This window comes from Suillus fuscotomentosus, assembly GCF_016647785.1.
Source record: "Suillus fuscotomentosus strain FC203 chromosome Unknown F5891scaffold_105, whole genome shotgun sequence".
NCBI lineage: Eukaryota > Fungi > Basidiomycota > Agaricomycetes > Boletales > Suillaceae > Suillus > Suillus fuscotomentosus.
Genome location: NW_024539617.1, coordinates 52087 through 69574, shown reverse-complemented (window position 1 = coordinate 69574; position 17488 = coordinate 52087). Strand labels below are relative to the sequence as shown.

Here is a 17488-nt window from a genome sequence, read left to right as displayed (position 1 = left end):
TCCATCACGTTATGCTGTGTCGCTGCACTGGTCTCCAAGTTTGTGTTTCCTATTTGCTCTTCTTTCATTACACACTCGCCATAAGCCACTTACCGCAGCTGCTACATTCTTCAGTAAGTCCCATTGCATCATAACGACTGATACCCATGCCAGATGCGAGTGTATACATATGGCCTTGCTCGATTCTCGAGACAGAGAGGTGTGTGGAGGCTGAGATAATGCTGCAGCGGTGCGAGAACTCCACTCGCTGAGTACTCGTGCTCAGCACTTGCACTCTCCTGGCTTGCATTGGCACCTGCATGCTCTGAATTAGACCCAGGCTACAGGAGTACAATCGCAGTGCAACTCATGAGCTGCCGCCTCCACAGCTGTTCGAGCCTCAGTGCTGAAAAACAAGGACTCCAGTGATCTGTGAACGAAGGTCAAGATAACAATACCGATGATGCAGTGGAAGAAGCAAGGCTCACGGTGTACATGATATCGCGCTGCTGGATAGATTGGTGCGTTCAATGTCTTTTGGGGCTTATCAGGGTAGCTTTCAGTGCCTGTTCATTGACAATGCGAAGACTTTTTATAGCTTTCTTGTGTGTGGCCTCGTTTTTGATGGCGTGTCTTTTGTTTTTGCTTTCTTTCTCTCATTTTCCTTGATTTTCCTTCCTGAGCAGTGAAGCAGCGTGGTGGCATCACTGGCATGATCCATCAGATCGCACAAATACTATTGTGTCTGCTCATGCTCGTCCTTCAAAGTGAAGTAGACTGGAGTCTACTTGTGCTTATCTTTGGTTAGACAATTTTCACGAACTTTAAATTTCCCTTTCTGCGAAATCTTTGATTCCCTAGCTGATAGAACACTTGCGACGACTTGCGAGACACCTGTTGTATTATATCACTATTCTTGTAATACAATTATACCTTTACTTTCTCGCAACTCATGTTCTCAAGTGGCAATACAATGTAATAATGTGTCATAATCCATAAGTTTATATAGGCACTGCCAGACACGACAGGTGCATGCTTATTTGTGATGTGTCCGATGAGTATCGAAGAAAACTGTCAAGGCTGAACAGAGCCAGTGAGCTGCATACCAAAAACGTATTTGATGCTTTCAAAACCCCGAAGTAGTCCATAGCAAGTGGGTACATAATTGAAATAATATGATTCCTTCAAGCGTCCACCTGTCTGCCCTATGCATTGTTGGGAGAAGGTCTACTAGCATCCTCTGAGAATCTTTTTTCGATCATATATTAGCTGCACGATGCTTTGAAGGGGCAGCTACTGTACACTCACACAACATCTGGGGTTGCTGCCATGAACGCTGAGAGAGAGAGATCCACTCCATTGTTACCAGAAGAAACACGATCCGAATTCCAGAAGTCCCTGTGCATTTGTGTGACCAAGAGAGATAGAGCAACGACCTGAGTCCTGCTGTCCAATTAATAACTACCGCTTCCTCCAAGCAAGATTGAACGAACTCTGCAATCATGTGTCTGACTGAAAACTACATCTCGCATCAATGGGGCGGCTTTCAGCGTGCAGTGACTCACCGGAAGGAAGATTGTGGCGAGGATGACACCAAGAGAGAAAGCTGTGCCATTTAGCAAGTAAGTATGCATCCAAGAATGATCTGGGCATGAACCAAAGCTGCAGCTAAAGTACAATAAATTATGTCACATGAGACCACGCATAAGACGGGTTTTGATCTTCCAGCCACCATGACTCTCGAAGCCGCGATATAGCACCAATGCCAATAATTCTGAAAGAACGTGGATGCAAGGGCGTGTAGTCAGTTTGAATTCATGTTCAAGTAGCAGCTCCTAATACCGACCAAACTCACCAAAAGCTAGCAAGCAGTACATGGCAATCACTGAAGACCTTGCCTTCATATCAAGATATATAATACCCCCAGGGATTGAGCATTCTCCTTTATCAATAGATTAGAGGTCGCGAGCTGAGCAAGTGAATGTTCTGAAAGATCTACCCACCCATTGATGGGACAATATCTTGAAAGAAGCAGATGTCAATCGGGAGTAAAACGGCCTGCAGAGGATGAGTCAGACATATCATTCTAAGAGTCGGCGACAGCCTGCTGGGATGGGACTCACAATCATATTGATGATTTTGAACACCATAAACCTTCTCTCCCGTTCCCATACTGCAATTGTTCTAAGTATGAAGATGCCTGAACCATTAGAGATGTATGCAGATGTTAGAACACATAATCAGTAACAACTAATTCGATCGATGAACCCACACTCAGCGTCAACCATCAACAGAAACCCCACACCTAATGAGGTGTTAGACGCAGAGTCAGCATGCATTGAGGTAAACCATCATTAGACCCACATATATTTGCTATATATATCCAGCGACAAAGCTATGATGAGGATATGAGTTAAATTCACATGTTTGCAATATCTGACCATACAGTGGATGAACCACGAGGCAGAAAAGTCACTGCAGAACATGGACACATTACACCTTGAGGACGATATGGAGATGCAAATCTGATGCTCACCAATCATATTCAGTAGCATGAAGATAAATGGAGTGATGCTGCATTTGAGATACAACAGCGTGCCAAGCCCGTGCCGAGAATCGAGAATAAAAGCAACCTGTGTCAACTATAGTTCAGAGTATATACTAGGGCGTTCAAGCAAATTTCCACTTGCCGAGTCCGACATGCAAAGTATGCAGTTGTATGTCTTGATGTTAAAGAAAACAATAAATCATTGCAAGGTCATGAGATAGATTCTATAACTCACCCAAAGCGATGTTAATGCAACTATCAGAATAAGAAACATAGATCAATGAAAGCAATTGATTTAATGAACAACACCCATACCATAATAGTACTGGGACGAGACATTGGTGATACAGGATTGCCTTGATTACAGAAGTTGTACTCACCTTTTATCACAAGAGCACGTCAGCTTGAGACACTTGCAAAGCTGTCATACTGGTTGATGGCAATAGTTCGCTTAGCTGTGGTCATTTATAAGATGTGCGATCCAGGCAATGCAGCATCCTGTGGACACTAGCAAAGACATTAATATGGGAAATGATGATTGTGTCATATCACAAACTGCAGCATTGAGCATATAATCTTATCTTCGTGTGGTCGCGAGAGTTGCAGCTCCGGTTGCATCAGAACGTGTTACCTGCATAACAAGGTATTAGTGCTGCCGCAGTCCGGTTCGGTCCGGTTCAGAGGCAGTTTGATGAGAACCAAGAACCGGACCAAGGTCCAGTTCTACCTTTATCGATGAACCTTAAACCGAACCTTTGCGAACAGTTCGCAGCGGTCAGGTTCGGTTTTTTTTCTGGTTCAAACACGAACCGGACCCAAATTTTTTTGCAGCTAGCGAAAAAAAACAATCGAAGTACTTGTACTGATAGCTACATACTACATATCCAATGAAGCTGCATGTCCCTCAGCCTCTGCTGCAGCAGAAAGGTGCCCATTCCTATATGCTCCCTTCAACAGTTGCAGTGCGCTGAATGTGGAGGTTGCAAGTGCGTTGCGTCGCACAGTTGAAGTGATTCCTCCACTTGAGAACACTTGTTTGGATGGAACAGCGCTGCCTTGAATGGGTAAGTAGTCTCGTGCGATGCGTGCAAGTGTAGGGTACTGTAGCGAGTGAAGCTAAGAGATGGTTAAGTAGCGAGAAAATGAGTCAAAAAATTTGCTTACCCCCACCAGACAACAATGTCATTATTGTACTCTAACGCCGAAGACAAGTAAGCGGTGAGCTCTTGCTGGGGATTGTGAGTGAGATGGTCCCTCGTTTGACGTGTCTTGATAGCCTCACACATCCAATCATCACCATAGTGTGTGTGTGCGGGTCTCATCAGTGGAGCAGATTGGTCGTTAGTAGGACTCGGCGGCGTATAATAGTCATCAAACTGAAAATGAAATCAAAAGAAAGAACCAACAGTGTAGACAAGTACTTACCACAGCCTCCAAGCGAGCCCTGCCAGTTGCAACCTCTCGAGCGTGCCACCGACCTTCGATGTATGTGAGCTTATAGTTCGGATCGAGAACTTAAATTATATTAGATATGCATGAGTCATAGAAAAATAAATACTCACCAAGACAAATGAAATAAACATCAGATTCACTTGATTTCTTGAAGTACTTGTCGACGTTCTTGAGGCCCTGCTGAATTGCATCAGCGATTGGTGCATATTGCACATCAGCTGCCATAGATCTCCATAGATCGGCGAGGCACTCCAACATAGGGATTGTGCGCCATGCAGTCGGATGCTTTGCTGACGAGAATGATTGCTGAGCAGTTGCTGGTTCCTTGAGGACTTGATGAACGAGTGTAAGGTGTTTCCAATCAGCCCGGTCAAGCTTAAAGTCATTGTAAGACTTGTTGCGAAGAGTCAGCACTTCTTTGCTTTCATCCGCGAGGTTCGTAAAACGATTCACAGCCTATTTGAATATACACATCAGACCTTTTTCAAACATTGAAGGAAAAAACTCACACGACGTAAGATTAACATGCGATCCAGACATTTGTATAATGAAGCCCAGTGAGTTCTGACCCACTGCAACAACTCCAGTTGAGGGACATTCTCCTCCTGGCAGGCCTTTTGGAAAAATGCGCGAGCTTGAGGCGACTTTTGGATCTGAACATCTTCATTATCAACAAGTATAGGCTAATGACGAGAGGACATACCTGCTCAATGAGTGTGAGAGCTTTACCAAGTGAATCACCAGCATCAAACGAGGTACCGTCATTATCGTCATTATCAACCTCCATGGAAGCAAGCTCTTGAGTCAAAGTGTCAAGTTCAGCATCATTGCCATCATCAACTGCCTGACAGATCTTTTTCACGAGAGCTGCTTGCGGAGTGGGCGAAACTCCATCAACAAAGTGTCGAGCAGCGAGATTCAGAACATGTTCTTGGCACCTGATGCGATGCGCATCAGGTGCCCATTGGGTACCATCAGGATCGATCTGACGTCCAACTTCTTTCATGGCAGTGTCATTGTTGGTGGTGTTATCAGAGGTCATCCACTCAACCTATAACTACTAATCAGTTTCAGCATGGATATGTAGACTAAACTTTACCTTATCTTGTAGTTTATATGTGTCAATGGCATCAACAATTAAGCGCACAGTATTCTGGCCACTATGATTGCCCTCGATGTGGTCAAAACTAAGTTGCTCACGGCATAATTCCCATTGCTGGGGTTTGTCATCCGGGCTCCAGATATAATGACCAGTAATGCTGAAGAAAGGGTCACCAATGATAGAAGTCCAGGAGTTGAAAGTCATCGAGACCTGACTGTCCACCTTCGCAAGATGTTCACGAATGGCATCGACTACAGTTAGTGCATGGGCTTTGATGCTCTCGGTAAGCTTAGTGTGGTGAGGGATATCACCTTCAACAAGGGCAGGGCGGACATAGGAGAGCAACCTGCGGAACACTGGTTTGTTGACGATGTAAAGAGTTGATTCCTAGTGGGCTTATACTAAGGGTGTTACCTTAAGACTCCAAAGTGCGAGTGAGATGTTCGTCCCAAGGGACTGCCTGTAGGATTATCTCTTGATATAAAATGCAAGGGATATCTTGTTAAGATCAAAGGTGAGAGAAGAGAGGTATACCTCTAGTACGTTCAGAGATCCGAAGAATAGTCCGAAGTATCTGATGAATTGTCCGAAGCATCCGGTATAGGTCTGACGTCTAGAAACGAAGGTCTGAGGTTGCGCGAAGCTTCTGGCGAGCTTCCAATGAAACGGCAAGGTTTTCTGGTAAAGTAGTATGGCAGTTATCGAAGTATAGAACTTTGCGTAGTGTAACTAGCGAAGTCCGTCGGAAGACTTAAGGATTTCAATAGTAAAATGGCAGCAGTGAGGCCAAACAATCGTTCCGAATGAACAAAGATCGATTGCGAAGTACTAAAACCCAGAAGTGACAACTACTAACTATGACTCGAAGCAAGGGAAGTGAAGTGTCCTGCGAGTACCTAGCGAGCCAGAATATATCCTACGACGTGAAAGTCTGGAATCTGCGTAGGCGAAAACTGTAGCGAGATAAGACATCCGAATGTAATAAGACTCAAGGTGAGCTGCTACGAAGATATACATGTAATAATGCACGAGGAGCGTATCTATACATATTAGCAAGGGTTTTCGACGTATGTGCCCCTAGACATAATCAATAACAGATAATCAAATGGAAAACGCACCAGCAAAGTCAAACGGACAAGGACAGGACATGGTACGGAGGATCGGAAAAGCTAGAAAAGGCCTCAGAAATGGACAGACGACCTTCGGACGACTCGGACAGGCGTGCAAAACTTTCGGAAGGTCGGAAGTGTGTCGAGGAATATAAAACATGTTTATCACCAGATACGTGTCCAGCGCCAGCCTGAGTGTTACAATGAGCTGTAAGGCCTCATCTTCAGTGACGATAAGCTCCATTATATACTCGAGCAGCCCAGCCTTGCTAAACATGGGTGGTTTTGGAACGAGGTTGCTGTTGAGGGTGGATTGCCTTGAACTACGTATGAATCAGCAATGATACAATACATGATGTGCGAGTGTAACTCACAGACATTGAGCTTCGCCAGTGGGAACCGCTCGAGGGTGCATTGTGATGCCTGCAGCTTCACAGTGTGTCTTGTACAGTTGGAAATGATTTTTTTGACTATAGATATCAGTAAAAATTCATTTGAGAGACTGAAGAGATGAACATACCGACAAATACGAGTGCATAGTGTGGAGATACCACCTCGAAAGGTGTACTTGCTTTTGGGTTCACCAGCATCCCTAGGAAACATTAGCAAGTACCACACATGTAGAGCTAAATATGTACTTGCACGGTTTGCATACCCACTCTTTGTCATGGCGAGTGAAGATAGTGCGAACATCAGCACTACGCTCACTCTTTGACAGCGTGTTTCGGGCGATTGCATCTTCAGGCTCCTCTTTGTCTTCAGGTTGGTCTTCAGCAGGTGCATCATTAGTATCAGTATCACAATCCGTGTCAGCACCAGGGACATGAGAGTCGTCATCATCAGATAATGGAGCTGCAAGTTGTAACACAACCTTTTTTGTGACTAGTGGCTCCGTAGTAGTACTGGATAAGGCACGTGCACGTTTGTGGTTTGTCAACGAGCTGGATGCTTGGTGAGAACAGGCATTATCAGCATCGCGGAGGTGGGCAGAGGGCTTAGAGGTGCAAATTGAGCGTTGAGCACCTGCAGTCAGTGGTGCTGGTTTGCATCCAGCCCTCAGTAACACTGAGAAGGCATCTGTGGGGGCAGACTCGGAAGAGGATTGAGTGCAAAGTGGGATGGTGTCGTCAGGATCATTGTAAAACACGATATCCTTGGCATCCTTAAGAGAACCATCAGCGTTGAGAGCACATGCATCAGATTCTAACATTGTGTGAGAGGAGATACGACTCACCTGGTGGGGATTGCTCTTTTTATTTGAGGACAGAACAAACAGCCAGTCTCCGCCATGTGCATTGGAGAATCCTGGAAAATATATCAAAGTTATATATCAGTTAGTTTATTAGCTTGATTGACAGTTAATTCGTACCTTGAGCTTGATTGGACAACCGGGAGCACAGATTGGACAACTGGGAGCATGAAATGCAAATGTCCGGACAGAATTGGAAGTTCATGCAGATGTCAAGGATCCCAGAAGTCGAAGTACCCATGAGTGTGGAAGGGAAGTCACTCATTGATATCGACGAAGTTTCGGTTCGCAGTTCAGAACAGTTCGGGAAGGTCCGAACCCATGACCGAACCATCCCAGGAACAGCGAACCGTGAATCTCATTTTGGTTCGGTCCAGCCAAAATGGAGAACCGTGGACTGAACCATGGATGAACCTGACCATTGGTCAGGTTCGAACCATGGTTCAGAACCGGACCGCGGCAGCACTACAAGGTATCATCCATTTGCCTTGAGCATCATCACGGCAATCATCTTCCACGTTCTCCGAAGACAGGCTATACCGTCATGATGATGCATCAACTATGATAGCAAGCCACATACTGCAGTGAATCATACCCGTACTATACGGTGGATAGGTGGCACTCAGACCAGACAGAAGGAACAGGACAACTGGAATGGGCAAAAGATGACTACTGACATGCTCTAGCTATATGTACCTATGGACCTCGAGGCTCGGGCAGGACCCCTGACACCTTGGACAGACCCTCAGAAGTCCCTTATGCCAAACCCCCTAACACAACGGACAGCCCAGAGTGACAATGACCCATACTATATGGGCCATCCCATGTGGGCCCATGGGCATATTGTAGAGGTAATACATGGATGGGCCCATAGTTATTATTGTGCCTGATCTTGACGACTGGGCTCATAGTACTAGTGTAGCCTATATGGTAGCTTTTGTAGGCTATTAATTATAATAGCCAATGCTAGTACTGGTGCATTATCGGGTCACCATATGATGGCAGAAAGATACATCAATATGATTAATGATCCATAAATTGTGATACATACTTTACTATAGTTATCCTGGCTTTTAAAAGCAGAAATTCACTCCTATTTGGCTCGTCAGGACTTCCCACAATATTGCCACACCGCATTTTTAGCCCCACAGCGTGGGAATTACCCCACAATGCCCAAAACATCGACCATTTTTGGAATCTCCACAATATCAATTATTCCCACACCCTCCCCACCTCACTGCAGCTTCACCACTACACCACAACAGGTCCCCCTTCATATATAAGTAGTATTTTGTAATATATATGTATAATATAATATAATAGACTGCTTTTTTTGCTCATTTATGTACCTGCTCCTCCTCCAGAGACCATTTAACATATAATAGGATACAGAATACTTTCGCATTTTTGCCCCTATGGTAGGGAAGTGTCCCAGGTTATTCAGAACATGTTTATGAGTATACATGAAGAGATTCCCATCTTTATTTTACCTCCTGGAGCCTTCTGCATCAATAGATATAGCATATATATGAGAAAATACAAAATATGTTCTCATTTTAGTATTTCCAGGTGGATAGACTTCAAAAAATGATCCTCAGCCAGACCCTTCAGTCACTTCTACTGCAGAACCTATTGATAGGACATGTACATTGGCCTGCAAAACCTGATGGACAGGACACCGGCCGGCCTATGCACTACCTGTGTAGGCCGGTCATGCAGAACCCTGGTAGGCCAATGTCTCATCCAAAGAATGACATCTTTGCACAACCTGTATAGGCTGATGGTGCAGAACCATTGCAGGAGATGGTCTACTGCATCTGCAGTCTGTAGGAAGGTGTCGGCCAGCTGAACAATGCATTTGAGCAAATGGGCCAGCCTCCTTGGGCAGTGTGTATACCCTGGCTGGATGGCCTCTTTCTGCCACATGGTGCATCAGGTCTGCTGCACCTGCAGTCTGTAGGATGGTGTCGGCTGGCTGAACAATGCATTTGAGCAAATGGGCCAGCCTCCTTGGGCAGTGTGTATGCCCTGGCCGGCCGACCTTCTTCTCCCATATGATAATGAAGCCTGCTGCATCTGTGTTTTTTTTGAGGGGGGGTGTTGGCCAGCTGGACATTGTATTTTGGCCAATATCTAAGCTTATCCTGTCCTGTGTGTATGACATGGCCTGCCTGCCTACTTCAACCCTATGGTGCATTAGGCCTGCTTTCCTGTAGTATATAGAAAATGCACTTAATATCACTTTGAGGCTGCAGTCAAGAAAGATTTCCTGTGCATTGCTGCTTCCTGCTACAATTTTGGTGAAATGGAGTTTTCAATGAGCTTCTTAATGATGTGATACACTGTGCCAGTCTACCCCATACTCTTAGATGCCTGTCTTCTATATCCATGAGTGAAATAAAGTCATAAACCAACTGCCCATGATGCTCCATCCCACATGGGGTAACATGTGTTTGCAGCCTGCATTCCTGGGCCGGCCGCCCTGGTGGTGATCTATGCTTTAGTTGGCCAGACATACCATGCAATCTGTGTGAGGTGAACAGCTTACATAGACCAGCCTGCAGTCCTGGGCCAGCCGCCCTGGCTGTGATCTATGCTTTAGTCAGCTGGACCAGCATATCAGGCTGCAATATAAGCAACAAAACCATTGCAATGTTGGGATAATCAAACTGTGATTGAGCTGTGGTTGATGTAGCATTCAAGTAAGCAGTCCAAAAAGATTCAAAGTGAGGAACATTAAGGCTTAAAAGTAGCCACAACCATGCACAAAACAAGTTTGGTGTATGTCACTGTCTAGCAAGCTGGGGTATAGGTGAAAGCCAGGCCGGCCGGCCCAGTATTACATCACCACTGTGAACAGACTGCACAGCCTGTCCAGCCAACTGGGGTATGGGTGCCATGTATGCCGGCCGGCCCAGAGGTACAGGCTGCAATAGCAGGCTGGCCCAAATAGAATATGGCACCACATGACTGGTTGTCCACCTCATACAGACTGCACAGCCTGTCTGGCCGACTGGGGAATGGCTGGCCCAGCACATCAGGCTGCAATATAAGCAATAAAACTATTGTAATATTGGCATGATGAAGCTGTAGTTGATGTAGCATTCAAAAGCCAGGCCAGCCAGCCCGTATTACATACTGCACAGCTTGTCCAGCCAGCTAGGGTATACCACATAGCTAGGCCAGCCAGTCTAGCCAGGAGCCCATTCAGTGAATTTCACCCGTCTCAGACGGACAGCCCAGAGTGACAATGTACCTATAGAGACAGGCCATCCCATGTGGGCCCATGGCAATAATTGTACCATGGTAGACGAGTGGGCCGAGTGAATGTGTGTACCCGAGACAAAGGGATGGGCCGAGGGTATATAGTATAGACAGTGATATAGAAATGTACTAGTATATAGGACATGATGAATGGTGAATCAGGTTTACAAATTACAATAGAGACGGGTGGGCTGGACAAATGTGTGTACCCAAGGTAAACAGATGGGCCGGGGGTATCCAGTTCACAATGGAGACGGGTGGGCCGGACAAATGTGTGTACCCAAGGCAAACAGATGGGCCGGGTATAGTGGGTCTGGTTCATCTAGCATCAGGTGAATGGATCATCCGATAGGTATATTATCAGGTAGGTATATGGTCCGGTAGGTATATATAACATACTACTGGCCGGTGCGATTTTAGGGGTGGTTTGGTTGTGTCAATCAGTTCATATTTGAGTGAGATATGGGCAATACAAAAGTCTGTGCTAATTGACCGGGCAGGTGGATATCAGGTTGGATTGACCGGCTCAGGTGAACCAGTCCATATGCCACATTATACTACCTGCCGGTGCAATTTCAGGGGTGGTTTGGTTGTGTCAATCAGTTCATATGTCATTGAGATAATGTCAATACAAAATTTGGTGCTAATTGACCGGGCAGGTGGATATCAGGTTGGATTGACCGGTTCAAGTGAACCGGTCCATATGCCCCATATACTACCGGCCGGTGCAATTTCAGGGGTGGTTTGGTTGTGTCAATTGGTTCATATTTCATTGAGATACGGTCAATACAAAATTTGGTGCTAATTGACCGGGCAGGTGGATATCAGGTTGGATTGACTGGTTCAAGTGGACCGGTCCATATGCCCCAATATACCACCGGCCGGTGCAATTTCAGGGGTGGTTTGCTTGTGTCAATCGGTCAATATTTGATTGAGATACAGGCAATACAAATTTGGTGCTAATTGACCAGGCAGGTGAATATCAGGTTGGATTGACCGGTTCAAGTGGACCAGTCTATATGCTACATTATACTACCGGCCGGTGCGATCTCAGGGGTGGTTTGGTTGTGTCAATCGGTTCATATTTCATTGAGATATGGTCAATACAAAAGTCTGTGCTCATTGATCAGGCAGGTGGATATTGATTTGACTTGACTGGTTCAAGTGGACCAGTCTATATGCCCCAACATACTACCGGCTGGTGCAATTTCAGGGGTGGTTTGCTTGTGTCAATCGGTTCATTTTTGATTAAGATACAGTCAATACACAAGTCTGTGCTAATTGACCGGGCAGGTGGATATCAGTTGAAATTGACCAGTTGAAGTGGACTCATCCATATTTCCACCAGGCCTCTGGACCTTCAAACTACCTGACCATCAGCTTTGCAACCAGTATTTTGCAACCGGTATTTTTGCAACCAGTTGCTTGTGGTAATGTAGTACTTGATCAGGTGATTCCACCGGTGGTCTGATCATGTAAAATGGTTAAGATTTGACAAAGTTAAGAGCCTTGCAAGAGAGTCATCAATTCAGAAGAGGATATGTTGTATCAGCTTTGCCACCGATATTTTTGCGACCGGTTTCTTGTGGCAATGTAGTACTTAATCAGACAATTCTGCTGGTGGTCTGATCATGCAAATGGTTAAGATTTCACAAGGTTATAAGCCTTACAAAAGAAAGTCCCAAATTCAGAGGATATGCCACTTTGCAACTGGTATTTTGGGACCGGTTGAAAACATAAAATAGGTTTGCATATTTGTATCTCTAGGTATATTTCCTTGTGAATACTGTCCCCAACATCTATTCTAACATAGAAACAATGTCTTAGGAGCTTGGGGTCACAGGACAAGACCTTGTGATCCTGTGTACCCACCTTCTCCTGGTGGTTCATCCTCTGCGAAAAGTTATCCTGCAGGAACACAGCTGCAGGAAGATATAAGGACCATTCCTAGATGTATGTCCACCAGGTTAGCACATCATGACACCTACAGGAATCTTCTATACAGGCTCAAACCTCTAAGATCATAGTTTTTGCATTTTTGGTGTTTTCCCCTACTTTACCATTGTGTAAATGATCCAGGCTACTCATATATTATCTTTACTACATATATACCTACTTCTCATCCCAAGGATCAGTTAGAAATATGGCATAACATTGTTATCTAAGGCAAAGAGGGTATGTCTACTGATAAGGGGCCTACATTTGACAAGGGACAAGATCTAGTAATCAGATGCTTGCAATATATTCTAAGCATGGTCAACATTATGGTCTTAGATTTCTAGAAGGATCCACTAACAGTTGAGAGCTAGGGCAGTGAAATACCTCTGAAATAGAGTGTGGGAAACCCCCAAAGCCCACAACATCAAAACTCACCAGTTTGGTGTACATGTAGTAGTCAGACATTTACTCACCAATCCTAATACTTCTTCACCACACTTGTCTAAAAACACTCTACCTGCAGGGAAATGTGTAGTGTAGGTTCATTAGGTAGTCTATTATATATACTACTACATTTTTTCATAAAATCTTCGACCTGTATGATATAGCAGTGACTTTCAGTGACAGGGGTCAATTGTCTTATGTCAAGCCTATGTTCCTTATCTTGCATTAAATACTTCAGGGATTTTTCCAAAACTTCAGGACCATAATTAGGGACATATATAGGACATATCCTAAGTATCTGATCACCAATAACATCCTTGGTAGTGTTGGGGGCTCCATATCAGTTACATTTGTATGTAATATGCAATATGTTTGTGCCTGTATGTCAATCAAAAATGAACTGATTGACACAGGCAAACCACCCCTGAATTTGTACCGGCCAGTAGTATGTTAGGGCATATAGACCAGTCAACTTGAACTGGTGAATCCAACCTGATATCCACCTGCCCGGTCAATTAGCACCAAATTTTGTATTGCCGGTATCTCAATCAAATATTGACCGATTGACACAACCAAACCACCCCTGAAATTGCACCGGCCGGTAGTATATTGGGGCATATGGACCGGTCCACTTGAACCGGTCAATCCAACCTGATATCCACCTGCCCGGTCAATTAGCACAGACTTTTGTATTGACATTATCTCAATAAAATATGAACCAATTGACACACCCAAACCACCCCTGAACTCGCACCGGCCGGTAGTATAATGTGGCATATGGACCGGTCCACTTGAACCGGTCAATGCAACCTGATATTCACCCAGCCCAGTCAATTAGCACAGACTTTTGTAATGCCCATATCTAAATCAAATATTGACCAATTGACACAAGCAAACCACCCCTGACATTGCACCGACCGGTAGTATATTGGGGCATTGGACCGGTTCACTTGAACTGGTCAATCCAACCTGATATTTACCTGCCCGGTCAATTAGCACCAAATTTTGTATTGACATTATCTCAATGAAATATGAACCGATTGACACAGCCAAACCACCGCTGAAATTGTACTGGCCGGTAGTATAATGTGGCATATGGACCGGTCCACCTGAGCCGATCACTCCAACCTGATATCCACCTGCCCGGTCAATTAGCACAGACTTTTGTATTGCCCGTATCTCCATCAAATATGAACCGATTGACACAAGCAAACCACCCCTGAAATTGCACCGGCCGGTAGTATATTGGGGCATATGGACCGGTCCACTTGAACCGGTCGATTCAAATCAATATCCACCAACCTGATCAATTAGCACAGACTTTTGTATTGCCCGTATCTCAATCAAATATCAACCGATTGACACAACCAAACTATCCCTGAAATAGCGCCGGCCGGTAGTATGTTAGGGCATATAGACCGGTCAACTTGAACTGGTCAATCCAACCTGATATCCACCTGCCTGGCCAATTAGGACAGACTTTTGTATTGCCCGTATCTCAATGAAATATGAACTGATTGACACAAACAAACCACCCCTGAACTTGCACCGGCCGGTAGTATATTGGGGCGTATGGACCGGTTCACTTGAACTGGTTGATTCAAATCAATATCCACCTGCCCGGTCAATTAGCACAGACTTTTGTATTGCCCGTATCTCAATCAAATATTGACCGATTGACACAAGCAAACCACCCCTGAAATTGCACCGGCCGGTGGTATATTGGGGCATATGGACCGGTCCACTTGAACCAGTCAATCCAACCTGATATCCACCTGCCCGGTCAATTAGCACCAAATTTTGTATTGACCGTATCTCAATGAAATATGAACCAATTGACACAACCAAACCACCCCTGAAATTGCACCGGCCGGTAGTATATGGGGCATATGGACCGGTTCACTTGAACCGGTCAATCCAACCTGATATCCACCTGCCCGGTCAATTAGCACCAAATTTTGTATTGACATTATCTCAATGACATATGAACTGATTGACACAACCAAACCACCCCTGAAATTGCACCGGCAGGTAGTATAATGTGGCATATGGACTGGTTCACCTGAGCCGGTCAATCCAACCTGATATCCACCTGCCCGGTCAATTAGCACAGACTTTTGTATTGCCCATATCTCACTCAAATATGAACTGATTGACACAACCAAACCACCCCTAAAATCGCACCGGCCAGTAGTATGTTATATATACCTACCGGACCATATACCTACCTGATAATATACCTATCGGATGATCCATTCACCTGATGCTAGATGAACCAGACCCACTATACCCGGCCCATCTGTTTGCCTTGGGTACACACATTTGTCCGGCCCACCCGTCTCCATTGTGAACTGGATACCCCCGGCCCATCTGTTTACCTTGGGTACACACATTTGTCCAGCCCACCCGTCTCTATTGTAATTTGTAAACCTGATTCACCATTCATCATGTCCTATATACTAGTACATTTCTATATCACTGTCTATACTATATACCCTCGGCCCATCCCTTTGTCTCGGGTACACACATTCACTCGGCCCACTCGTCTACCATGGTACAATTATTGCCATGGGCCCACATGGGATGGCCTGTCTCTATAGGTACATTGTCACTCTGGGCTGTCCGTCTGAGATGGGTATAAGTTACTATATTATGTGCAGCCAGCTGGGGTATACCACATAGCTAGGCCAGCCAGCCCAGTATTACAGGCTGTTACAACAGGCTGGCCTAGCCAAACTTGGCTAATCTTATCAGACTTGCTGATATGATGAAGCTGTAGTTGATGTAGCATTCATGTAAGCAGTCTAGCTTAAAAGTAGTCATGACCATGCACAAAACAAGTTTGGTGCATGTCACTCTTCAGCAAGCTGAGGTATAGGTGAAAGCCAGGCCAGCCAGCCTAGTATTACATATTGCACAACCTGTCCGGCCGGCATGGAAATAGTCCACAGCCAGGGTGGCCGACCTAGTATTCTAGGCTGCAACACCTTTTATGTCTATGAGTGAAAGAAAATGAATGGTTTCTGTAGTAAGCACATCATTTTCATGATGCTTATTTCAGATGCTCACCTTCTATATCTATAAGCGAGAGAAAGTGGATTGTTTCTGGTGCTTGTATATCATTGCCATGAAAATGATGTGCTCACAACAGAAACAATTTACTTTCTCTCGCTTATAGATATAGAAGGTGAAATACATAGGCTCGACCAGCCTGTTGTTTTCTATATCTATGAGCGAAAGAAAGTGGATTGTTTCTGTAAAATGATGTATTCACCACAGAAACAATCCACTTTCTCTCGCTTATAGATATGGAAGGTGAGCATCTGAAATGAGTGAGGCTTGAACAGTAGATAATCAGACTTACTCTACTAGAGGAGACTAGTTGTGAGATTCCTTATAGGCCAGCTTGTTATTGCACCCTGTAATACTGGGTTGGCTGCCCTGGCTGTGTCCTATTCCTACACTGGCCGGACAGGTTGTGCAATATGTGATACTGGGCTGGCCAACTTGGCTTTTACCTATACCCCAGCCAAGTCTGGCTGGGCCAGCCTGTTGTTATATTCTGTAATACTGGGCTGGCTGGCCTAGCTGTGTGGTATACCCCAGCTGGCTGGATAAGCTGTGCAGTGTGTAATACTGGGCCAGCCAGCCTGGCTTTCACCTATACCTCAGCCTCCTGGATAGTGACATGCACCAAACTTGTTTTGTACATGGTCATGGCTATTTTTAATCTGGACTGCTTACATGAATGCTACATCAACCACAGCTTTATCATGCCAACATTGCAATAGTTTTATTGCTTATATTGCAGCCTGATGTGCTGGGCCAGCCATTCCCCAGTCGGCCAGACAGGCTGTGCAGTCTGTATGAGGTGGACAACCAGTCATGTGGTGCCATATTCTATTTGGGCCAGCCTGCTATTGCAGCCTGTACCTCTGGGCCGGCCAGCATACATGGCACCCATACCCCAGTCGGCTGGACAGGCTGTGCAGTCTATATGAGGTGGACAACTGTTCATATGATACCATATTCCATTTGGGCCAGCGTGTTATTGCAGCCTGTACCTCTGGGCTGGCCAGCATATGTGGCACCCATACTCCAGTCGGCCGGATAGGCTGTGCAGTCTGTATGAGGTGGACAACTATTCATATGATGTCATATTCCATTTGGGCCAGCCTGCTATTGCAGCCTGTACCTCTGGGCTGGCCGGCATATGTGGCACCCATACTCTAGTCGGCCGGACAGGCTGTGCAGTCTGTATGAGGTGGACAACTATTCATATGATGTCATATTCCATTTGGGCCAGCCTGCTATTGCAGCCTGTACCTCTGGGCTGGCCGGCATATGTGACACCCATACTCCAGTCGGCCGGACAGGCTGTGCAGTCTGTATGAGGTGGACAA

The 17488-nt window shown here is 45.3% G+C and overlaps 2 protein-coding genes across 2 annotated transcripts; both read right to left on the bottom strand.

The window, feature by feature from the left end:
* Positions 1 to 1053: 1053 nt before the first annotated feature.
* F5891DRAFT_986076 (uncharacterized protein) lies at positions 1054 to 2992 on the bottom strand (the record flags this gene model as incomplete). The annotated part of the gene is made up of 11 exons (XM_041377690.1): positions 1054 to 1184; positions 1288 to 1498; positions 1545 to 1647; positions 1672 to 1753; positions 1835 to 1921; positions 1983 to 2037; positions 2103 to 2179; positions 2252 to 2284; positions 2516 to 2612; positions 2763 to 2782; positions 2941 to 2992. 11 exons carry the CDS (start codon positions 2990 to 2992, stop codon positions 1054 to 1056), a joined length of 948 nt encoding a protein of 315 aa, XP_041218803.1.
* Positions 2993 to 6560: 3568 nt separating this feature from the next.
* On the bottom strand, positions 6561 to 8299 carry F5891DRAFT_986075 (uncharacterized protein; the record flags this gene model as incomplete). The annotated part of the gene is made up of 8 exons (XM_041377689.1): positions 6561 to 6660; positions 6711 to 6782; positions 6850 to 7352; positions 7425 to 7495; positions 7560 to 7599; positions 7831 to 7904; positions 8020 to 8088; positions 8224 to 8299. The coding sequence occupies 8 exons, from the start codon at positions 8297 to 8299 to the stop codon at positions 6561 to 6563; spliced, it is 1005 nt and encodes a 334-aa protein (XP_041218802.1).
* Positions 8300 to 17488: the final 9189 nt, after the last annotated feature.